Source organism: Coloeus monedula (genome assembly GCF_965178545.1).
Source record: "Coloeus monedula genome assembly, chromosome: 2".
Classification (NCBI taxonomy): Eukaryota; Metazoa; Chordata; class Aves; order Passeriformes; family Corvidae; genus Coloeus; species Coloeus monedula.
The window spans coordinates 118,117,448-118,142,281 of record NC_138782.1 but is presented as its reverse complement, the minus strand read 5'-3'; the positions used below and the strand labels follow the sequence as shown (position 1 = coordinate 118,142,281).

The window sequence follows — 24,834 nt, the reverse complement described above, 5'->3', positions numbered from 1 at the left end:
GATCTACCCAGTGCTGTTTCATACACGCCTCAAATTCAGCTTCTTTTGACCTCCTAAGCTCATGAAGTTCAGTACATTTAGATAGATATTACTACAGCTGTGCCTGGGAAGTAAAATTAAAGCTTAAAAATGAGCAGCCTGAAAAAAAGGCCACTAGAAAAAAACCACTTTCACACTACTCTGAAATACAGACACAAAACATAAATATTTGAATAAGGCAATAGACACCTTTGCTACATAAATAGCTTAAAGATAGTAATTAGTATAGTAATTAGTATCAGAAACTGCTTTTATTTCAGAGTCAGGTTAACTCTGAAAATAGGATCATGGGATAACTCAAATTTGAAGGGAATCTCAGGTTGCCACCCAGCGCAATCTGCCCCAAGCAGGATCAGCCACAAATCAGGGTAAATGTGCAAAGTTTGAACTTTGTGTATTAACAATAAATTATTGCAGATGCTGACACTGCATGTCATTTTGTTATCAATTTCAATATGCCAGCTGCTTCTCAAGTAGTGCTACTTAATTGAATAAAGCAACAAATGCTTCAGCAGCTCTTTGCATATCAACAGATTTCCTAGAAAATTAATTCAAATTTTGATAGGAGTTACATCTACACAGCTGCAAATCAGTGAGCATCTACTTGCTGAAAGCACATGCAATTTACTCATCTTGTCTTTGAAAATTTGGGCTACAAACACCCTCTCTGAGAGAAATCTCACTGGAATGAAACACGAGTTGACAGAGGAGCAGGTGACAATTAAAATGTAAAAGCAGCACACAGAAGCAGAATTTTTCTTACTACGAATTAGATAGAGAAGTTTATTTCCCAAGCATCTTTGTGCACCATGAATCATAAAATACTAGATAAAATAACAACTATTTAACAACTGGGGCTGCATTTTATTCCTTTACCTGGTATTTTTTTGAGGGGTCAGCATAACCTGGCCTTCTGGGGTGATGTCTATGATGCAGTGCTCAGGAAGAATTCCCATTCCACACAGCTGGATATCTTGAGAGTTGTCTGAGCCTATTAATGTGTGCTCCTGGGGAAAAATTAATTTGGATGTTAACAATGGATTGCAGAGGTTCACTGGGTCTAATTCACCCATTCTCCCTCTGGATGTGTTGTGTCATCTGGTCCCAAAATTTCACAGCTGTTCAATACTTCCCTGAGAGGGAAAAAGAGAAACAAATCAACATTTTGTCTTACAATAAGAGGCAGGGAGCACTCAGGAAAGTTTACAGGCAACAGTTAAATCTGAAAATGAAGATGTTTTTATAATTTAATGCAGGAATTCAGTGCCTTGGGATGTTGTAGAAGCCAAAGGAACAAAGGATTTCAAGGAGGAGTTAAGGAAGATACACAGTGGCAGATCCATGGTGATTATGGAGGCTCCACCGAGATCAGCAACAGCTTGGGAAATTCCTGGAGTACTCAAGGCATGGGGGATTTGGCAGATGAAGGACCACCCCACACATAAAATTGCTGATGTTGGAAAAACCACTTTAAGACCATCCAACCATCCCCCAGCACCGCCAAGGCCACCACTTCCCCATATCCCCAAGTGCCCCATCCATGTGGCTTTTCAATCCTTCCAGGGATGGGGACTCCACCACTGCCTGAGCTGGATCCCCCTTTTGGGACAGAAATCTGTTTTTTAGGCATCTCCAAGCAATTTTTGAGGAACAGATAAACAGTTTAGACAGGTCAGCTCAGGATGTTCTTCAGCACGTGAAGGATCTGGTGCACACACAGCTTAGAGAGAACGTGGGCAAACACTCAGAAACAAGAGAGTTAAATCTCAGAATTTGAGGAGAAACAGCTCCAAGTAGTTTTATCAGAATAATTTCAAAGCACGGGGATTTTTACACCAAAATTCCCCAGCAGCAAGACAAATCTGAGTTATTAAAAAAATAATGAAGACTAACTGAAGGAGACAAAATCTACCCCGAGGAGTTTTCCCTAGAAAAGGAAAATAGCACAGAACCACTGGAGACTTTCCCTGCTGGCACTGATGGGCCAAGGCTTTGCCTTGCTCTTGTCCTTGTTGCCAGTGACCACTGGGAGGAGTGGGATCTGCCCCAGTATCTGTCAGTGATTTAGCAGCTGAGTCACACTCCGGACTTTTATGTGCAAGTTGTCTGGGAAAGAGTCAACCTCTCCCAAAACCTCAGCTCTTTTCTCCTTTTTAATGTTTTTTTTTTTAAGCAGATACAACGTAGCAAAAGTTCTTTCCCTTGTTTTTATTGAGATATCGCAGAGCCACGATGGCTGACATAGAAAAGGATCACGTGTTTCCTAAGACTGATTAAACCAAAACCATCTTTAAGCCTAATTGCTGATTTTGTGGCTGTTTTGAGAGTTACTACCCCACTTCAAAGGGAAGAGAATGATTTCATGTGAAGCTCAAACTGCTGATGTTCACTGCAAAATTTTTAGAACTTGCACTCCAAAATGCGACCTTAAAATGGTTGTACCTCGTTTCTCCTCCATTTACAATTTGTAAAAACCACAATAAATTGCCCAAATATTTCAGCATGGACTCCAAAAGTCACATCACGTGTTTGATGGTAAATATCAGAAACAGGGACTGCACATCAGAAGTGCTGAGGCAGAACAGAACTTGTTTTTCACTCCTGGCAAGTTGCACGAAGAGGATTAAAAATGCATTTCATCAACTGAAGACAGCAGCCAGAATTTGGACTACATATGGAGAAGCTGACTACTGATATGCCCAACCTTTATATAAAACAATTTAACGGGTAAAAGCTTGTGAAAGTTGGCATAAAAACCCCCCAACCAACAAAAAAACCTCATCCCAGAACAGGAGACAGCTTCTCAAAAAGAACATGTCTAAACTGCTTTTAAAAAAACCCCAAAGAAAACCCAAACAAACAAAAACATCAAATCCCCAAACTTTTCTTCTGCTACGGTAAATTACATATGAAATTAAAAAGTTGTACTCATATAAATTTAAGTATTGTTAGATATACAGTTTTATAAAACTCTCCAAGTACACCTCTGCTGACTGAATTAGAGGCCCACTTTGGACATCCAAAAAACTGTATATATAAAGATATAATTTTACCTTTAAATAGTACACCAGGAGTTCATTGAGAGCTGGATCTGCATTCAAATTAACCAGGAAGCACTTATTATCCCCAACTTTTATTCCAGAGGACTGCAGGGATATGCCAAGGCTTTCCAGCTGTTTCTGACGCTCCTGTAAGAGAGCAGCCATCAAAATTTAGCTGATTGATGCACAGCGCTTCGGAAATCCATCCCCATCTGGCAAAAATGATGGACTGATACTTCTAGAACAGGAAACTCTTCCTTCTGCAATAGGTGAGGCACAAAAACCTCAGTTCTACCAAGCTTTGATCAGGGATTTCTGTGGTTTCTCCTGTCCTCGTCCCTCTGGTCTCGGAGGGCTCAGTGCTTTGGTCCCACACATTCCCATATTCCCAGTGGGAAATGCAAGCAGCCGGGAGCAGCCTCCTGCAGCACTGCAGAGCTTCTCCATGACCTCACTGGAACAGCAAAACGCTACCACAAAGCCATCTCTAGAGCCCTTTATTCTCCCTTTCGAGCTAAAAAGCAACAAGTTAAGTTAAATCCCTGCCAAGCCAAGCTCCATGTCTATCCTTTGTTCCAGAGCAATCAAAATGACAAAAAACTGGCAACCTGCTATTTAAGTAATGCAAAGAACACTTCCTGCTGAACAAGAATAGCAGCGTTTTGGATGGTGTTTTGTTCTTGTCAAAAGACTTCATAGAAATGCCCAACAAAGCATTACTGTGCAAAAATGTACATCTCTCAAAGGGAAGTGTTTGGGTGAGACCACAGCAGTGAAAGAGGAACATTAAACATTTCTGACTTAGGAACAGAAAGGGATTCTTCTACAAAAAAAAACAACAACCCACTAGGATAGAAAAGTTGAGGATTGTTCCCAGGATCAGAGAGAAACTGAAGTGAGACTCACTGTCCACAACAGCAAAAAAAAAAAAAAAAAAAAAAGAAAAAAAAAAAAAAAAAAGAAAAAGAAATAAATATGGGAGGGTTCTCACAGGATTACTGAGGGAAGCAAGCAGAAACACTTTCCCTGTGCTGCTGAGACTCCTAAAAATATCCAATTAAATCATGTAGGAATAATGCTGGAATGCTTATCTTTACCTATGAGTGTGCTTTATATTTAAAAACTGACTATGCCACAATATTCAGTATCATTCTCTGCTCAGCAGTGGAGTTGTACCAGCTCTAATCAAGATCAAAATTGCAAAGAATAGCACAACTTGCTCTTGACTTTCTGTTCCCTGTCTCCCCACACGCTTCCAAACCCAACATAATGTCCTTGTAAGGAAAAGTCATGTGTGTGTGAGAGAGAGAGAAAACAAAGAACAGAGGAGAAACTGCAGCGTGATGTCAAAGATCTCTCTTCCGATCACCAGTGCCAGGCTCTGAAGTTTACAAAAATCCTTATTATCTACAGAGATAAAGAACATGTTGCCCTAAGGAGAACTCAGCCCCCAATGTGAATCTCGTAGGATTAACTGAGAGAAAACGAGCCAGTTCCTGTTAATTTTTTCTCAAGACTTAACGTTAATTAACTTAAACATTGAAAAAAAACATTAGAAGTATGTCAAACACTCACTGAAAAAGTGAAAAATTGCCTGTTCATGTGGCTGGTGTTTAAGGCTTTGAACTCTTATTGATGCCTCTTTGATGGTCCTCACTCTTTATCAGGAATCATCCTTTCCTCAAGGATTTACAATTAACCCTCCATCCTCCCTGCCTACCCTGACACAATTTGACAGACAGATGTCGGTGGACATGGGCCAGAATTAAAATCACTTGATGAGGCATGAGAGAAATGTCTTCAGCCTTGGACCTGCCTAAATCTACAGTACTGGGTTTGCATGGCCAGGTTTTGGTAGTGACCCGTGCCCCGGTGGAGAGAGGAGCCCACACTGCAGCAGGGTCCTGGCAGGACCTGTGCCCCTGTGGAGAGAGGAGCCCACGCTGGAGCAGGGTCCTGGCAGGACCTGTGCCCCTGTGGAGGGAGGAGCCCACACTGCAGCAGGGTCCTGGCAGGACCTGTGCCCCTGTGGAGAGAGGAGCCCACACTGCAGCAGGGTCCTGGCAGGACCTGTGCCCCTGTGGAGAGAGGAGCCCACACTGCAGCAGGGTCCTGGCAGGACCTGTGCCCCTGTGGAGAGAGGAGCCCACGCTGGAGCAAGGTCCTGGCAGGACTTGTGACCCCATGGGGGATCCACGTGGATCAGTCTGTGCCTGAGGGACTGACCCTGTGGAAAAGGACCTGCACTGGAGCAGTTCAAGAGTGAGGAGTCCTTCCCCTGAGGAGGGAAAAGCAGCAAAGACAATGAGCGGAGAACAGACCACAGCCCCCTTTCCCTAACCCCTGTCTCACTTGGGGGTAGGAGATGGAAAACTTGGAGTGAAGTCGAGCCTGGGAAGAAAGGAGAAGTGGGGGGAAGGTGTTTTAAGATTTAGTTTTTCTTTCTCATTACCCTACTCTGATCTGATTGGTAACAAATTAAACACATTTTCCCAAGTCAAATCAGTTTGGCCCGTGACAGCAATTGGTGATTGATCTCTCCCTGTCCTCATCTCGACCCAGAAACCTTCTGTTACATCTTTTCTCCCCTGTCCAGGTGAGGAAGGGAGCAAAAGAGTGGCTTGCACTGGCTTCCAGGCAGTCCTGAAACAGCCTGTACTGCACAAACACTTCTCTTTATCCCTCCTCTGGAAAAAAATACTCCTTTTTCAAGGCTCATGAAACTCCCAGCTCTGAAACATCCTACCAGGCTGGGAATTTAGAGACAGAAAGGAAGGGAGCTAATGCAGCAACGTGCAAACATCAAGGCACATTTAGTCTGGAGAGCTGAGCCCATTACTCCAGCTTTTCAACCTCCTCACACACCCAACGCCTAGAAACTATTGTGTAGGGTAAGAGCAGGATTTTTTTACAGTTCTTATTTTTTATTTTATTATTTTTTCACCCTTATACACAGGGAGGAATTGCACTGAAAGGCAGGAAGCCCTCGTAGTCACAGGCAGCACTTCTTACAATGGATCTTTAAAACCAAAGTCAACAGAGTCTATTCTGATTGTGGCATCTACAAGAGGGCTTTGTACCAGAGGCTCCGTTCTCCCCTTATTTATTACACACTATTCATCACCTCCCAACAGTCCTCCCCATCCAAAGCTCCCCTCTGCCAATATATACATCAGCATTTGTGTGGGAAGAACCAGGAGTGTCATGCAATAACCGTGGTGACCTGCATAATTTTTCCAACATAATCGTCTCCAGTTATGGTCTGAGGCCCTAAATATCAGTTTAGGAGCTATTAAAACACACAGAGATCCTCAACAGCTCTATTTTTTATCATTCTGAATGCCCTTCGCCTGGTGTATTGAGGCACTCAGTCCATAACCTTGTGCTGACTGCTCTCAATGCTCCCCTCCCTCATCACAAACAATTTTACTGCCTGAAGAATATAAAAATCCCCATAATCCTCTCATCCGTGGATTATTATTTTTTTTTAAATAACTTCTCCATTTGCATACAGTGACAATTTATTATTGTCACTAGACTGGTAATCTGGGAGGCACCCATCTATCACAGGAATTAAGTGAAGCTTTTCAAAGGGGCAGCAAGCTTGACCTACTTACCCATAAATGTGGGGAGAGACTCAGACAACCTCTACGAACTGACAGACGAAGAAAACAAACCTATTTTTCATAAAAAATGGGGGCAGGGAGGAGGAAAGAAAGCAGCAAACCTGAGCTATCTCCTCAGTTTTTCGTAGTTTTTCTTCCCAGGTCACGGTCATCTCCTGAATCAACTTTTCCGATTCCTCCAATCGTTCTTTTAACTCTGGTGATTTCATAGCCTGCAGGAATAAAAGCAAACGAAACAAGAGAAGCTTGTTGTGCTTTGTGTTTTTTCCCTCTGCAGCCACACAGATGGGGGAATAAAGGCAACACGACTCATTTTGCAAGGCATGCTTTGCAGTAAGTAAAGGGGTCCTTAAATCACACACTGCACGTAAAGGCAGAATCCACCAAAAAGTTCTTTTAATTAGTTTCAAGTACAGATGTTAACATGGAGTTTATGTGCTTCAACACAAACCAATCACATGATACTGGCAGATTTGCACAAAGATACTCACACACAAACTAATCTTATTTCTACATCCCAAGTGACTCATAGCAAAACCAGTTTCGTTTTTAAAGACCCTGCTGCTCTATGTCCCCTCACCTGTCAAACCCTCCAAATGACACCTCACACCTCAGTAAGCTGCCATGCCACCAAAATGTTTTTATTCTTCATTTTTATATGGCCTGATGTGGGCAGTATTTTTTCTGTGGGAAGAATGCAGGTCTCCTGGTTTTGCACCTCTGCATTTCCACACGCAGCTTGCAGAATGAGTATCAAAGGAAGCTTTACGATGTGCTTCCGGACACTGAAATTCCATTTTCTTGCTTATCTGCCACAGCACTAATTCTGTCTTGTGAAATATTCAAAGGCCCATGTTCCAAACAAGGACTAACTTAAGAATAAGACAATACCCCCACAGCCACCCATCAGACACCCCAAAAACTGACAGGGCATCACCATCCCCGCATCACTGGAGATATCCAAGGCCAGGCTGGATGGGGTTTGGAGCAGCCTGGGATAGTGGAAGGTGTCCCATGGCAGGGGATTGGTCCAGAAGAGCTTTAAAAGGTCCTTTCAACTCAAACTATTCTATCATTTTTCAACTTCCATCTCCATACTGGCATTTCCTCCTCTACTAACCTTGATCAAAAAGTCTGGCGACTTCCTTATACCATTATTTCATTACTGCTAACGAGGAAAAATGAGTTTGGCTGGTTGGCATTTATGCAATGCCAATTAAACAATGGGAGCATCGTTCTCCATCAGACATTCCCTTACCACAAACCCAAAACTCCTCACAGGAACCCAGATCAAAGAGTGGCCTCATTACACTGCAGTTCCTTCAAGAAAAGGGGCAAGCGCCAGGGTTGGAAAATCCGGTTTTATGACAGGAGTTTCCTCTGCCTCAAGACACAACAGTCTAGGAACTGTCAGCTGATGTGTCCCGGGTGGGCTTTTTCTGCTTTAAATACCTAAATATGGGGTAAAAGGGTCTGGAGGGACAAGGGGGAATGGCTTCCCACTGCCAGAGGGCAGGGATGGATGGGATATCGGGCAGGAATTGTTCCCTGTGAGGGTGGAGAGGCCCTGGCACAGGGTGCCCAGAGAAGCTGTGGCTGCCCCTGGATCCCTGGATGGCCAGACTGGACGGGGCTGGGAGCAACCTGGAATAGTGGAAGGTGCCCCTGCCCATGGCAGGGGGTGGGACTGGATGAGATTTAAGGTCCCATCCAACCCAAAACCACTCCATGATTCTATGAATTCCACAAAGGAAGGAAAGTGAAGCCAAGGCAATTTCCCAACCAAAAATTCATAATGCCAGAAAAAACACGGTCAGTGCAAAGGGGTGGACACTACAGAGCAGGGCAGAATGATGAAGCCCAGATATTCTCAAGGTTTAATTTCCCCATTTCTTTCTACAGTTAGGGCACATGTTCACACATTTCTGCTGTACAGTGACCTGGATAACTCCTCATTCCCTGCAATGCCCAAATAAACCAAAACAGGCTCAGCCTGATCCCAGACTCATAGGCTGCTTCTCTGCTGGAAGCAGGTGAATTCCCAGCTCAGGGAGGACAAGCTGGTGGCCTTGGCACAGACAAATTAAAACAAGGTATTAATTTTGACCCCAAAAAAATCAAAATGCATGGATTATAAAAGAAAAGGGGAAAAGAGGATAATTCTGTACTCTGTGAGGGGAAAGTCAACTGTCAAATTCTGTTGTAGCTGTTTGGGAGAGAAAAGGACAATGACACCAAAAGGTAAAAAAAACCCCTAACCCTCAACTTGGCAACTTCTATATCTGGAAATGAGCTTTGAAAATGTAACCTGTCATAATGAGTCAGTGTTTTTGTTCACTTCAGGAAGTTATTTATGCACAGTTCTGTAAGAACAATTAGATGGGCAACAAATGTAATGAACTGAAAGGAGCACAAGGCTGTGAATGTGAGGTTTGACCTTTACTGTGCAGCCTCTTAACAGCAAATCGCTCTGGTTTCTCCCTGCTCTTTGTCAATGCCACTGGGATGACAACTAGGGTGGGATTTTAATACTTGGGAAAGGAAATATTTAGTATTTCATCCTTAGGAAACACTACTTCATTACTCTGGACAGCTGCCATTATTATGGGAGTACTGCTAAAAAATGAAACAAACGGGGATTACTTGCAGCTCTCAGAGTACTGTTACGTCTGTGGTTGGTATTTTAGAGGAATTTTTAGATATTTAATATTATGATATTTAACTTGAGATATCTTAAAGGAACTGATAAACACACAGTGGATGCTTAGAATATTAGGCAGCTCGAATGAGAAGAGTCCAAAATCCAAAAGTCATTTGCGGTATCACAGCCAGCATTCCCTGCATACCTCACAATGCAAATGCTGTGATCATAATTTTTCTGAGCTGCAAACCAGAGAGATTACATCACTATTGCTTCGGCCCTTTGGGAACAGAAGTTAGAATTACACTAATTCTTGGCCTTCATCTAACATTTAGACTATGTTTCTCTTGAAATTTCACTGTGGAAGCAATCACAGAACAGGCTGGAAAAGACCTTGGAGATCATCAAGTCCAACCTATGACCCAACACCACCTTATCAACTAAACCATGGCACTGAGTGCCACCTCCAGGGACGGTGACTCCACCACCTCCCTGGGCAGCCCATTCCAACGCTCATTCACTCTTCTGTGAAGAATTTTTCCCCGCTGTCCAGCCTAAATTTCCCCTGGTGCAGCTGTGTCCTCTTGTCCCATCACTGGTTGCCCGGGAGAAGAGACCAACCCCACCTGGCTACAACCTCCCTTCAGGGAGCTGTACACAGAAATTTCCTAGTGCCTGTAAGAGATTCAACAGCTGGAAAGAAGCAGGAAAACTTTATTTATATGAAGTCACATCTCACAGGACATGGCCACACTGAATTCTTAAATATATTGGGAAAGCTCTGCCTAGAAACTACCCAGTCTTCACTGGAACTATCCGTGTCTCCCTGTCCTCTGCATCACAGAGCAGAACCAAGAAAGTCCAACAAGGTATTCAGTATCTCACTGAACGCCTGTGTTTCAAGATGGATGCACAGAAAGATGGGGAAAAAATTATATAAAGGGAGGTGGAAGCATCCCCTGAACACCCTGCAACGTTCCCTCATGGAATTCCTTTTGGAGAGCCGGCTGAGACCGGGGGGGTTCGTGGGATTTGCAAGGCTCCCAGTTTGTACCTCGGCCTTGGTGAGCTGCTCCCGCAGCTTCTCCACCTCCTCACGGAGCTCGCGGATGATGCGGGCGTTGGGGTCCTCGTTGACCACGGCGTGGTTGACGATGTTCTTGGCCCTGTCCGCGTAGCGCAGCGTCGACAGTGTCTCGTCGTAGTTGTCGGCTGCCGGGCTCACCGTGGCCACCATGGCCGTCTTGCTGTTGCCCCCGAGGCTGTCCTGGAAGGTTGGGGGGTGTTTAGAATCAACACTTTTATTTTGGTTTGCTGGCGGTTCAACTTAAGAGTTTACGCAGTGCAAGTCAAGAAAAAGTCGTGATTTTCAATGCTCGCTTTCGAAAGCTCGTTTAGGAAACGTCATTCTTGGCTTTTGACATTCTTGGCTTTTTAAATTTCAACAGGAATGAAAAAAAGGCCCTGTTCTGGGCTTTACAGGGCCTGGTAAGGGCTTCAAAGTTTTCTTTCTGTTTTCTGCTTAGGTTTACAAACCAGAAATGTAAACACTTCAGCACTGAACTTCTCAGACACTTCTGAGAGAGCTCACGGAAAACTGTGATGAATTCAGAATATCTCATTTTAAAGACTGGAAGAGAGATGTCGTCAATAAATACCTGAATTACTGAAAGAACTCTTCGTAAACAATATAGCTGATTTTATTCCTATAAAGTTTCAGAATGGGGCCATTCCCTTCCCCTCACTGACACAGCTCACAAACCTAAACTGAGTTACATAATAAATTACCCTCCTGGAATTTGGCTGAGAGAGAAGAAGGGCATGAAACAAGGAAGGAAGGAAACAAGGAAGGAATCAAGGAAACAAGGAAACAAGGATGGAAACAAAGAAGAAAGGAAATAAAGAAGAAAGGAAACACAGAAGGGAACAAGAAAGGAAACAAGGAAACAAGGAAACAAGGAAACAAGGAAACAAGGAAACAAGGAAACAAGGAAACAAGGAAACAAGGAAACAAGGAAGGAAGGATGCATTCAATCTCTTTATTGATCATAAGATCATGGTTTACAATTTTAGCCAGATATAGATGTATAAAGATATATAGATATATAAAGATGTATAAAGATATAAAGATATATAGATATATAAAACATTCTGGTTTGAATTTTGCATCAGATTTTTTTTTCTCTTTGGCTGCTTGGTTTCTTTCATTTGTCTGGGATTTTGGGGTGAGGTTTTTTTGTTTGTTTGTCTTTTACCCAATATCCCTTTCTGAGATGAACGATGCTCTTAATTTTCATCTTCAATAACCCATGAAATGTAGGTCAGGCATTGCCATTAGAACAATCTGACTGCATTAGCTGCTTGTCAAACCATTTCAATTCCAAAGCACACGTGGAGCTTTCCCCAGCAATCATTAAAATGTCCCTTTAAGTATTTCCCCAAGACTCTCTTTTTGGCTGCGTGATGCCTAAACCAGTTTGACAGCAGTCAGGCTGTTGGCAGCACTTGGCTGTCTCTGGTCATGCAAAAGGGCACTGAACTCATATGCAATGTAAATATATATATTTATAGTGTTCAACATAGTCAGCACATGCAGGTAAGTGTATTTACAGAGAAATCAGCTGCAAAGAACAGCTTTCTGACTGATCTCCCCGTGGCTTTTCTCATCCAAGGATTAGCCAATGTTTACTTCGAATTAATCCATGCCTTGGGAGGGTCCACTCTGTACCACAGAAATGTTTTTTTAACTGAAAACTTTTAAGATTAACAGGAGCACATAAATCATTCCATTTTGGATTTCCTGGGCAAAAATTAGGAATGACACCCTGCAACTGCAGTCCCTGTTCTGCATAAAAAGATGAAGTTTGGCAGGGAGCTGGCCAGCTACTCCCCTCCCAAATCCAACCTTAACAGTTTGCACTTTGGGAATGTCCTTTGTTGCACTTATTAGCTCCAACGTAGGATTAATTTATTATTTGAATTGCAGCTCTGCTGTAGAGGTGGCTGAGAATGCTGTAACAGTGACACACCAGAACCCACAATACACCCACTAGAAATTGGGCACAGTCCCTCTTGTAGCCATTCAAGCCCAATGCGCGAGTGTCTGACAAAGTTTTATGTATAAAACCCTTGTGCTGATTTCACTGGTTTCTGTAATGATAAGCAAGAAAGGTGGACAAACAGCAAATCAGCCTCTCATTAGTGAAGAGAGTCTGTAAATGACCCTGGCAAGCCTGGGCTTGCATGTGTTAGACAGAATGGAAATAAATAAGTTATTTCTAAGAATAAACTAGCTCCTGTTTTTCTCTAACACCAAAAAACCAACTGAAAATGCAGAGCTCAGAAACGATATTTTTAATAGCAGCCATCAGACTTCTGATTAACATGGAAAAACAAGATGTTTGTGCCAATACAATTTGATTAAATCAAGAAGTTACAGAACTGACAAAGCCATTTTGCTCCCTCCACATAACCTGATGCCACTGCCCAAGCAATGATATTTGACACCTGGCACTTTTGTCTAAAGATCTGCAACAAAATTAAGCAAAAAGTGTCAGATCTTGAGGTCTCCTGAATGGATTTCTCAGATTTGTGGAGAGATCCTGTATGACAGATATTCCTGCAGTTAAGACACTTTAGACTGCTTTGGTATCATAATTAAAAGTTGAAAGCCAGCGAGAAAGACAGCCCAGCATCTCATGGCTTCTCCAAACAGGCCTCTTTAAACGAATAAATCCCTCCTTTGATCTCTAATTAAAAAAAAACGTTCAAATTTTCCCCCTTTCAAAACAAAGCTTCAATGAGAACTTGTTTGTAAAAAAACCCCAAAATCCCCCAACCCTTTTGTTGGCACTTAACGTGGCTGGATGTTGGACACAAAGAGGGTTTGCCTGAAAGGAGGCAGAACAAAAGTGGGCTCCCACTCCTTCACCGCGTCCGGCCGGCGGCACTGTGGCCACAATGCCTCAGACAGGTGCTGAACAGGAATTGCAGTCTGCTCCCTGGATTTGTTTAGAAATGGAGCAGCATAACTAATTCCAACAAGGCTGGAAATTCATGAGGGAGGTTTCCACCCTGCTGCAGCCACACGAGGAACCCCGAGCCCACCGGGGTGAAGTGAAGCTGTGCAGTGGCTTTGTTGCCATCTCTGCAGAGAGCCAAAAAAATCATTTGTTTCTTACAAATGAGAGTTAAAAACTCAGTGTAAATATAGAGAGGCAAAAACGTATTTAAACACTGAAAAAGTCTCAGTGCGAGAACACTGGGCTATGAGGGGTTGCTTTACTCAGACACTGTTTGAGTTGTGCCATTTGGATTTTTACGTGGCTATTTGCTGTCCATATCTGTTAGGGATAAATCATTTCCCAAGTCATACCAAAAGGTTCAATGAAAGGCAGCACTGAGGAAAATGAAGGTTTGAGTGTCAAAGAGGTTACACAAGTAGGGTTTTTATTCTACTTAAGCACTGTATTCAACTTCAAATCTCTGCAAGGAAAACTTTTTTTATCACCACACTCCTGCATAACCTCCAAGTCACTTTGCCTGTTTCTTTCCATATGTGCATTTAAATCCCCGGGATGTGAAATTCAAACAGCACCTAAAAACACTGCTAAGAAAGGGGGGGGAAACCAAGAAAATGTAGCCAGAGCACCTAAAAAAGTAAGAGGACAAAGAAAGGCTGGTGATGCCAAAAATCTGTTTCTCCCCCAGATTATTTCTTTCTACCAATAAATACCCTTAGTTGCTCCTGGATAACAACTAAAGAGAGCACAAGGGGGAAAAAAAGAAATTTGACATACTTAAATCTCATCTTTAACAATTTGGGTTTTTTCATTTAGACTGTACAGATCTTCATCCAAGTGCCATCATGATACGCTCCTTTTCCCCCCAAAATAAGACCAAATAAGAGTCCTGTGCAGTTCAGAAAATGATTTCACATGAGCACCATCTCTGAAGCCTCCTGACCTGTTCCTCAGACTGTAACTGGGATAATGCTCTGCAATTATACTCTGCTGACAAAAGTAGAATATCTTAACAATTAAATTAGACAATTAGGAAAAGGTAATAGTCTTAATCGACATCTTCAGAGCTAAGCACACCAGGATGTAAAACCCAGCTGGCATGCAGAAATAACCCAAATGAAATTAGCCCCAAGGTTGTGTGTGAAGCTGTTCTTACACTGACCCATAAAATACACTGCTTTTAATTTTATTTTTCAAGTTCCTTAATCCTTAGGCCACTGCAGGTCAGCAGAAGACAGGGAACATATTTAGTCTGCAGAGATGCTAATGGCTTACATCCAGCTCATTTTCCAAAGACAATTATGGTTACCATCAAACCCCGAAAAATGAGGCAAAAAGCACAGAATTTTGATTTCATTCAATGAGACTCTTCTCCCCCTTTCCTCTCTTTTATTTCACTTTAAAAAAAGAAGATTAAAAAAACCCCTTACTTACTTTAAGTAACCAAGTGAGCACAGAATCACGGTATGGAACAAATTTGTTCTTGTTCTTGCCAGCAGCCTGATCTGCCAGGGCAGAAATAACCAGCCCCAGAGTTGTGAGGGATCTGCCCAGAGAAAACAAGCATTTATTAACAAGGGTAAATATTCATAAGTCAAATGCATATTTAGACAGTGACTTTCTCTCCAGAAACATGCCCTGAGGAAAAAAATTCCTAGTATGATTTTGATCATTCTTTCTTCGCAAAAGTTCCACTCCTTTTTTTTTTTTCAGTATGTTTTCAGTCTTAATAATCAGGTCTTCACAATGAAATTCATGTCAGTTGCAGGAGCACAAATGTTTTTTAAAAAGATGGAGATGTCATTCCTGTATCTAAGAGTATTGCATGTCAGAAAGAGAAATAGAGAGAAGGAAAGGAGAAAATTGACCACAAGAGCTTCATTCTGCTTTACAAGTAAGGTGTATTTAGCAAGAAATGGTGATGAAAAAAGGAAAATAAATAATCTCAAAGCCTTACTTGTTAATGTTGCTTCCTTCTTTCAGCCTGTCTCCCGCAGCACCAGTTTTAGTTGCCCTTTCACTACCTGCCAAGTCCACCAGGCTCAGCTTGCCCACCTTCTCACCTGACGTCTGGGGAAGGAACCAGAGAACAGCCACTGTTAGGTCACTTACATCGAGTTACACTGTTTGATGTATTTTACAACAGGAATCTAACTTCATTTTTGGTGTAGACTCTTGTTCCAACCCCTTTGAGAACTGCTGGATTTGAGCAGTGTCTGGTGCTAACTCACTACCTGCTGCTTCAGAAACAACAGTGAAGCCATGGATGAGGTGAAGTCAAGTACTCTGGTATCTTCAAATATCTCAGAAATCTCCAGAGGAGATGTACACAGGGCACACTAATGAAGTGTTGAAAAATTCAGAGTTACTCCAAAGGAGCCACAACCAGAGACATGGGGCTCACAATCCCGTCTTGAAAACAGTCTCCTAAAATCCTCAGATTTTATACAAGGTTTCTCCTGGTTTTCAGACATGAAGAATGAACCTGATGAGAAGCATGTTATCATTTACATATATTATAAAAATTGCAAAGTCTCCTTTATCCTTATCTGCCTCCTAGAACACGATCCCAGCTATGCAAGTATTTAAACCTCTAATACAGATTTTGTTACAAATCCTTTTTTTTGTGTGTCTTTTGACCCAAAACAACATTCAGAAACACTCCATGAATTTTCTACATCAATTTGAAACCAAAGAGCCAACTGTCTTTGAGAACAGCTTGCTCTCACAGTGTTCTTCTGCAGCAGCTGCACCTTCAGCACCTCAGTATCCCAGTGCAAAGTGCTGCGTTCCCGTAAATGAACGGGATAATTAGAATCAATAAGCTTTCAAAAATGTCACCCTAAACCTCTCAAAAAATGGTGTAATCATTAAATGTGCCATTTCTAGGACTGAAAGGACCAGCAGGTGGGAGAACAGAGAAATCTGTTCCAGAAGTTGACACTGGGGTCACTGGAAGGCGCAGAGAAGATGCGCAGTCACAACGACCACTCTGCACCCAGGCTGAGCAGGACCATACAAAAACCAGGTATGAAAGGCATGCAGAAGAGCCACAGCAAAACTGGAATGACAAACCATGGCAAAACCAAAAAATTCAGCACAGTATGATACCGATTTGAAGTGCAAAGGGAAAAAAAAAATCCAAATAAAGAATGAGGAGAATTGTGTGGATAAGATCAGTGGAAACTGAGAAATTAGGAGGTAAAAAAGCCCAAAGGCTCATTATGCTTTCCAATATATCCAATATTTAGCCTCAGATTTGCTCTGTGGACACTCAACATTTCTCCAAGGCTTTGAAAATATTAAAGAATTGCCCAAGCACAGAACCAATGAACGAAGTTTAAAGATACTTATTTTAATTCAAGTTTATCACCATTTTCTGTGAGGGACTAAATAATATTGACATAATGTATTTCACACACTCCTCCAAGGCATATTTATGTATAAGGAAACATAAATTAAAATATTTGCAGATTTAAATGCTTTTTTAGATATTTAATATAGACACATAAAAGTATTAATGGCTCCAACGCAAAATATTTGATACTAGTGGTTTTTTTCAGTTTAGAAAGTTGGTAATTTATACAAGTTTGCATTAATTCAGAAAGCTGATAATTTATACAAATTTGCATTCAATAACCACTAGAAGGGGATCACCAGAGGAACACACAGGTGTTCTTCTATTTTTCACCTATTTTATCTTTAGCCTGGACTACAAACTGCTGCTTCCAAAGAAGTGTTTCTTTTCCTGTGAAAAACATCAAAGCAAGAGAAACATCCCAGCCTGACATTTGGACCTTGCAGCTGGGTTTTCTTACCCCTGATTGCACATCATAGAGGGTGTGGGTGAGGATGATCTTGAAGACTGCGTGGGACCGACTGCTCTCCTCGTTCATGTTGGTGGCAGCCACTGTCCGAGATTTGTTGCCTTCAGACATCAAGGACTCGATGTCCTAAATACAATTTTCACAGCCATGAGCATATCTGCATTAACATCCTTTTCAATTATCTCCAAAAATCATCCTGTTTTGGTCGAAGACAGCATTTTCTCACTAAGCTTCCCATTTTTTTATTCAGAAAAATGTGAGGAAAAAATAGAAGTGATCCCCTCCCCTTTAAAGCCTAGAAACTCCACAGTGTCATGACTTCACCCACTCCTCAACCCAGATATTATCAACAAAAATAATGCACCTGGCTGCACATAGCAACACTCAAAAGCAGAGAAAGAAGTGAGGAAACAGTAATTCATGTTTAAACCCTGTCACATTTCAGCCTCAGTTGTCATAGTCTCAGAATTTGGAATACTGATAGAAGGCTCAGAGGTTTATAAAACAGAACCACACTGAACAGGTCATTATATTCCTCCAAATTTTAAGAGCTTATTAAGTGCTTTGATCTGTTGTGATGCTTGAGAAAGGTGCAGCTCCCCTGCTTTGGGGTTTCACAGCGATTCTGTAAAATAGTTAAAACCTTGGAGTCTTGGGCTAAACTGCTATTTCTCTATCTGGGTGATGCCACAACAACTCGAAAAAACAGTCAAACAAAGGACCACCACAGACCACTAACTCCAAATTCTGGATTACACAAAGCTGCTGGGCAACATGGAAAGGCAAAGCATGAAATGTGTCCTGTCTTGGCAGGAATCACCAAGGAGTGGTGGATGAAGACCTGGAGAAACTGCAGCACAGGGATTGCACTGTTTTCATGTTTTGGTTAAGCTGACAGAATTCCATCCCAGATTTATCCATTTTCCCCACAGTAAGTTAACGCTCCTTATAAAGCAGGGCATTTTGTGAATGCACATATAAACATTTACTATCCTGCAAGCAAGTTTCATGTGATGCTCTCAAGTATTTGCTTTGTAAACACCCATTAGTTCGTAATTCCAGCGTGTGCTACTGGGAAGGGAAATTACTGACTAGAGCATGACAGGCAAAAAGTGACACAGTGGGGCACCGAGAGCCTGGCTCTGCCTAATCCTGGGCCTGTCATTAATCACAGAACACTTTCCCATGACAGTGTGCACTCATCCTAAGGCTGGGAGGAAATCTGATCCATTCAACAGCTGAATGACTTCCAGAATTACTGAGTAACACAGGATGAAGGCAGCTTCTGCTCTTAGCCCTGTTCTCCCCAGAGATCACAATACCACAATCTACTGCTCTCTTGCTTTAAGATTAGTGATTAGGAGCATTTTAATAATTCTGTCCAGCTGAAGGGACAGCACCTGGTGTTTAGGATGTCAAGACAAGCCTTTCATAAAGTTGATCCTTACCTTGTAGCTAGCAACAGCTAGTTTGGATAGGCCATCTACGTAAGGGCCATAAACACTGTGTTCTCTAACCTTTAATGACTGACGGCTTCTGGTTGGGGGGAAAAAAAAGGGATTTATAAGCACATGACTGACTTAAGACAACATTTACACAAAGTCCATTTCTCCCTGACACATCTCAAACAGGATGGTCTCACAAATACCCACTGAAGCACAGAGCAAGGGCCAGAATGCAAACAAAAAAAGCTTTAGAACACATAAAAAGCTGACACAGACAGTGCTGTCACTTCACAGAAGGTAAATTTACTCCAAGCTTTTAGTCTTGCTACTTTATTTTGATTTATAATGAGGAGATGCTGAGATCAGGAAGCAGCAAAAGCCATCCTAGGCAAACGCTTTAGATGGGATCCATTAAGGCAAACTGGTTATGGAAAGGAAGAGTGTAGGACAAATACCACAGTGCCATTCACAGACAAATTCCCTACCCTTTGGGGTCAAGGAGATCTCTGACTTTCTCATTGTAAATCTCCATGTAGGATACTTCCACTTTGAAACTCTGCTCTTCGTTTTCTTCTTTCTGTGCTCTTTCAAAGAGTCCACTGCAAAGTCTAGGGATTAATCCGGGCTGATCTGCAGTACCCATCATTGTGTAGGATTTTCCAGACCCTGTGTGAGGGAAGCTGTGATTAGAGTACATGCAACAAAGGTTCCTGATGTGCAGAATACTGATAGGAAGTAGAAGAGGTTAAAAAAATTTTTTTTGCATTTCAGTGAAAGATATTTGTTCCGTTTTGTACTTTACAGTAACCCAAATACCACTGAGCTAAAGACTACTTTAATTAAAAGGAAAAGGAAAACAAGAAATTTGGTTGAGAGTGCTGGAGAACTTTTAGGTAGATATTTTAGGTAGATACAGCCTTACTGTAGATGACAAGCCACTAACACCCACAATGAGAAAACTCTTCATATAACTCTTTAAATATTACATTAAAATGACAATTCAAGATTATTTTAACTGCAGAGGCAGAAAATCTGAGCAGAGGCAGAAAACCTGAGCGATGCTCCGAGCTCAAGGACGATCATGGTCATGCCAGAGATTATAATCTGAAATGTGAGAAGTAAGGGTAGCCAGCAGCAACAAAATCTTACTTCTCATCCTGCCCACCTCATATCTGATGTTACAGAAGAGGAAAACATTTCTTATCTACGTTAGAAGGCATTCCTCCTGAAACAATGTCACAAGAGGCGTGCAAAGAGCCTCCAGCCAGAACGCATCACCTTTGGAGGGAACACTTCTCCCTTACTCTGGGACTCACCCGTTTGCCCATAGGCAAAGATACAAGCGTTGTAGCCTTCAAAGGCATTCTGAAGAATATTCTCTCCAAGGCACTTGAACACAACATCTTGACCTAGAAAATAGAGCACACAAGCCAACATCGTAACTCAGCAAGAGGTTTTTGCTCCTTGATTTGGATTCTTTGACAATTAGGTAAAAGCTGTGAGGGTTTTCCTGCTGTTGCTGTAAATCACATCCAGTGTTTGCTCCCTGGAAAGGAGCAGAAGATGTGCTCCATATTTATGCTGCTGTAAAAACCTGGAGCTGGGATTATCATGGATATACCTGGATGTGCTTAAAGCAACATCCTATCAAGGTTCATTCCCAGAAGTTTTATCAGCAGAGAATCGACAACCAACTGCAGAATTTAATCTGCTGGGGAATGACACCTCCTCAAAATATACTCAAGCTGGACATTTTAATGACAATCAGTTGATTTTAATCTAAGGGAACCAGCAGAGCACTGGAAAATTTTACTGTGTAAGATACTGAATAATACCACGAGGAGATTTTTGCACAGAAGGAATCACAACTATATGGAAGATACGGAGATCTACAGGATATTTCACACTGGCAAAAAATAAGGTGTATCACTTTTTTTGTAATTGAACTTTGAGCTTTTTGGATCATTTTCCAAGCAGAGGAAGAAAGGCTTAAAATATTTGGGTAGTTACTACTTAAAATCTATTTTCAGAATTACTTTTTACAAGCAGCACAACTAAAATCTGAACAAGGCATGACAGAACTTTATGGACTGAAAAGTCCTCTCAAATACTGTTCCTTTAAGCTCTTCCTTTCTCTCATAGAAGTTCCTATCTTTACAGCCAAATCCATGCTAAATTCCCCACCAAAATCACCAAGAGCTGTGTCAGGCTCAGCTGGGGCAACACTTCCACTGTATAACAGATCAAAATACCATTTATATAGGCACCACCATTAGTTTGAGAAAAAAAATGTTTAATATTCCTGTGTAATTTGTATGGCTGCAAGTGTCACACTTTTCTCAGTGCTTTGATAGGTTACTATTCATTAGTTATTTGTTAAAGAAATTAAAATTAAGAAGTGTATGTCTTTGATTTCTCTTATGATTTTTATAAAATAAATGTTAACAAGTTCAACTGATCCCAAATTTTAAAGGAAAACAAGTATGAAAGGAATAAATTATAGGAGTGGTAAGTCCATACCATAATTATTCACCAAAATTATTATTTACCATAATTATTTACCAAAATGTGTTATAATAATACATAAAAACCCTTTTAATTAAATACATTATACATTCTCACTAGAGCATCAGAATTTACATACACTTATATTAAATCAGGCTTTTATTAATATTCCCTTATTAAGTTTTACTATGATGCCAAACTCCCAGCAGCACTGAAAAACATGAAATTACACATAACAATGCTCCTCAAAAGAAATAAATGGATTTGATGCTTTCAAAACAATGGAGTTGGAGCAGTATTTTAAATAAGGCTGTGAATAGGAGTAAAGCATCATTATGCTGGGTTCTCCACTCCCTACACTGCAAAGGGGTGGCAGTGCCCATTGCTATTGTCATCTTTAAAGAGAAACTGAAATAATTGAAGATTTCCCTTTTCCTTGTGACAGCAGCCAGTCATAGAGGGGACAGCGCTCAGTGCCATATGGCCTGTGCCCTGTAGCAAGGACTGCATTTTAATCAGATCATTCCCACTTCGAGACACAAAAGCCACAATAAATATTATTACCTGCATATTTTTCTTTGACAGATTCATCCATAGACCAAAAACAGTGATCGTATGCAAACACCTGCAGGGAAACAACCAGGACACCTCAGAAAAGCTGCTGCCAAATCCAACACGTTACTCACATTCTGACACTCTGAACTCAACCACATTCCCACTGAATTCCTTATTTCCTAGGAGTTTGAGGCCTAAACAAACACTTCATTTTCCTGTGTGTTTTTATTTGTTCCTTGTTTCTATTTGTGCCTTTCTGTGCCAACCCTGCTCTCCTCTCTCCATGTGCCAAACCAGTGGATGTCAAGGATCTCTCCGTATTTCCCTCCAAACCCATCCTTGCAATTCATTTTTCACCAGAGTTTCTCTCTTGCAAACTGACAGATGTCCTCTAGCTCTTTCTGCCTCCCATCTCCCCGTGCCTCATGTCTGCATAAATTAAAAACAAGCCTTAGGGTAGGAACCTCTTTCCATACAAGAGAAGTGTGTATTCACTTATGTACCATGACAAACCAAAGCACCCATCAAAGTCTAATATTTGCAAAGAATAATAGAAAACAAATCAGTTTTATCATTAAAAGAGCAGCTCTATAACATTTTTAATACAAAAGTTTCAATTTTGCCATAAATCCATTGAAAGGTCCACGGGCACCGTTCATCCTGAAAGATGACCTTAAATAATACAATGTATATTTTTTGGGACAGATGTTTGCAAAAACAGCTCCCCCGGGTATGTGTCTGCAAGGAAAAATATTAATTAGGGTAATGTCTGACCTACATTCACATGGGCAAAATTTATTCTGTAGGATGTAGGAAAAGGGAAGTGCAATGTGGGGCTCCCTGGCTGTGGATTTCCCCTCTAAGCTTAATGGAAGCTGCTCTTCCCTCTTTGGATGTCCTGCATTGCTACGTTGCTGACTACCAACATTTATGAAAATGCTTAACATAGCAAAATCCTTGAAATTTAAATAACTCATCTCCAAAAATACATTGTTTTCCACCCCCTATACTACACTGATGTCCCAGCATCAAGAGATGAAGTAGTTATTTTATATCCTCTGAGGAAACAACAGCTTGTGTATTTAAAATTAAGGTGCTTTTTTTTAAACTTTGAATTTATTTTACAGCTAAACATATTATTAAAGCATCCCAAGCCTTCAGAACATTTAGTAAAACACCACTGCCTGTGTGAGCACATCCCTGGAGCTGAACCCTGACATGCCAGGGCAGAGTGTTCGGAACAAGCGCGAAGTCACGGGATCATAAAAACAAAATGAGTTTGCTTTAACACAAAAACCAGAAAATGCTTTTTAAAAGCCCACAAAGAACAAGTATCTCCCATTCAGAGTCTGCAGTGCTGAGTGTGGATGTTCTCATTTGTTCCTCTGACTCATTTCTTGGCACGGGCTGTACAGAGCATTTCTGCAGCAAGGAGATGCTTTGAGTTTCTTACTCAGCAGCTGATCAGCAGCAGAGCTCTTCAAAATGCTTTTAATATTTGGACAACCCAAGACTGAGCAAGCGATAGGATAATTCTCACACACTGAAAAAAGCCCTTACCTTTGGGTGAGTCCTGCTGTCCCCCAAAGCATCAGGAGTGGAAAGGATTTGGTACAAAGTCAGGGGAAGAAAAAAAAAGACAAAAGAAACACAAGGCCTGTTAGTTGCAGTGATTTTAGCTTAATTATGCTATCATTAATCATTGCAATGCTGTATTTAAAAAGTTCATTTCTCTCCTCAGATCTCTCCTTGCTTACAGATCCCAAGTCATTTTCTAAACCTTTTTAGGAGCAAGATTTGAGATGCTGCTTGGAGTTGATTTAAAATTCAACCACTCATTTTCCTCACACTGCATCTCTTCCTCATTCTCTCGCAGGTTTTTCTTGTGACACCTCTCTCTCTCTGGGTGTCACTGCCTCTTGAAAACAAAGTACCCAAGCAACATAAAAATTTCCAAAACCACTTGAACAGGAACTTCAGGAGAGTCATTCAAGAGGAAATTTCAGAGTCCAACCCCTGGGCTTGCCCAACTCGGCTCTCTCACGGTTGCTGGGACAGCAGAGCAAACATTTGCTTCCCTAAAAGAATGAGCAGAGAACAGCAATTCCTCCAGTCTGTTATGTGCAGAATTTAAAAGTTTGGGGGTTTTTGTTTGTTTGTTTTTAAGCAAGTACAGAATTACTGGAGTGACCTTTAAAATACCAGCACGGCCCCAGTCAATGACTGCAGGTTATGCAGCCTCCCCACATCAGAGGCTGGAGAAAAGCAGTAAACACACAACAAACCACTGATACTCCCCTTGTCCTGGACCTTCCAAATGACATTAGGAAACTCTTGACATCAGCAACGGGTAAAGTCTTGTGACAAGCAACACTGATTTCTTTTGAACAGAGCAGGAGAAAGACATGGGAGCCATACAGGATTACCCTCAGAGCGCCTGCTGCTCACTGGGCTTGAGAAGTGAGTTTAAAAATAGTAATTTCTGAGCACTGTCTCTCAAAAACAATTATTTATTATGCAAATCCATCACCTCTCTTTACTCATGCCTGGATCTGCTGTGTATCTGTTTGACAGAACAGGAACGACGGTGACTTGGGCGAGCAGGATGATTATTTAAGTCAAGGTCACCCCATGTCACGGGGTCATCCAAGTCAGCAATGACAACATGACCCCTTTTCCCCTGCCATCTGGCTTAGTTGGAATAAAGGCTCTCCCAAGGTCCTTGGCAGAGAGCTTGGTGTGGACTCTTGGCTGTTGCTGCTGGGTGGATTTTATTGAGGGAATCTCCTTCACTGGGGCTTTGATCCAGACACAGGAGACTCCAGAGAGCCCCTCTGGATTCCTTTCAGAGAGACACACGGGAGCATTTTCATGGCTTTCCGTGCTCTGAAGTGCTCATGGAGCACTTTGCTACACACTTCACTGGAAACTGCTTTTAGGGAAGCTCTGCTTACAGGGCAGGTTAACTCCTATTCCTACAAGAACATTCTCCTTGTAAAACAAAGGGAACACCAAGCCTGGATTCGGAGTCTGAGTTTAGCACTCAGAGATGTGACATTACCCTGCTCACATTCCCCAGCCCAATTCCAAGGCAGGATTATATTCCAACAACCCAGCTGATCTGCCCAGCCCT

The 24,834-nt window shown here is 41.7% G+C and overlaps 1 protein-coding gene across 6 annotated transcripts in view; it reads right to left on the bottom strand.

The window, feature by feature from the left end:
- Positions 1-24,834, bottom strand: part of KIF13B (kinesin family member 13B) — a 119,409-nt gene that overhangs the window by 49,694 nt on the left and 44,881 nt on the right. For 3 of the 6 annotated variants that reach the window (XR_014226231.1, XM_082276596.1, XM_082276598.1), the window contains exons 3-14: positions 23,262-23,277; positions 21,711-21,771; positions 19,958-20,050; positions 19,127-19,307; positions 18,645-18,732; positions 17,188-17,322; positions 15,327-15,439; positions 14,804-14,915; positions 10,402-10,614; positions 6,808-6,918; positions 3,093-3,227; positions 916-1,046 (exon numbers count right to left, since the gene is read on the bottom strand). Coding sequence is in view for 5 of the 6 variants with exons in the window: in XM_082276596.1 (XP_082132722.1) it covers positions 916-1,046; positions 3,093-3,227; positions 6,808-6,918; positions 10,402-10,614; positions 14,804-14,915; positions 15,327-15,439; positions 17,188-17,322; positions 18,645-18,732; positions 19,127-19,307; positions 19,958-20,050; positions 21,711-21,771; positions 23,262-23,277 (1,389 nt within the window). In the remaining variant the exon portion in view is untranslated. Of the gene's footprint in view, positions 1-915; positions 1,047-3,092; positions 3,228-6,807; positions 6,919-10,401; positions 10,615-14,803; positions 14,916-15,326; positions 15,440-17,187; positions 17,323-18,644; positions 18,733-19,126; positions 19,308-19,957; positions 20,051-21,710; positions 21,772-23,261; positions 23,278-24,834 lie in introns of those variants that run through there. The other 3 variants (XM_082276597.1, XM_082276599.1, XM_082276600.1) reach the window with 3 other exon arrangements.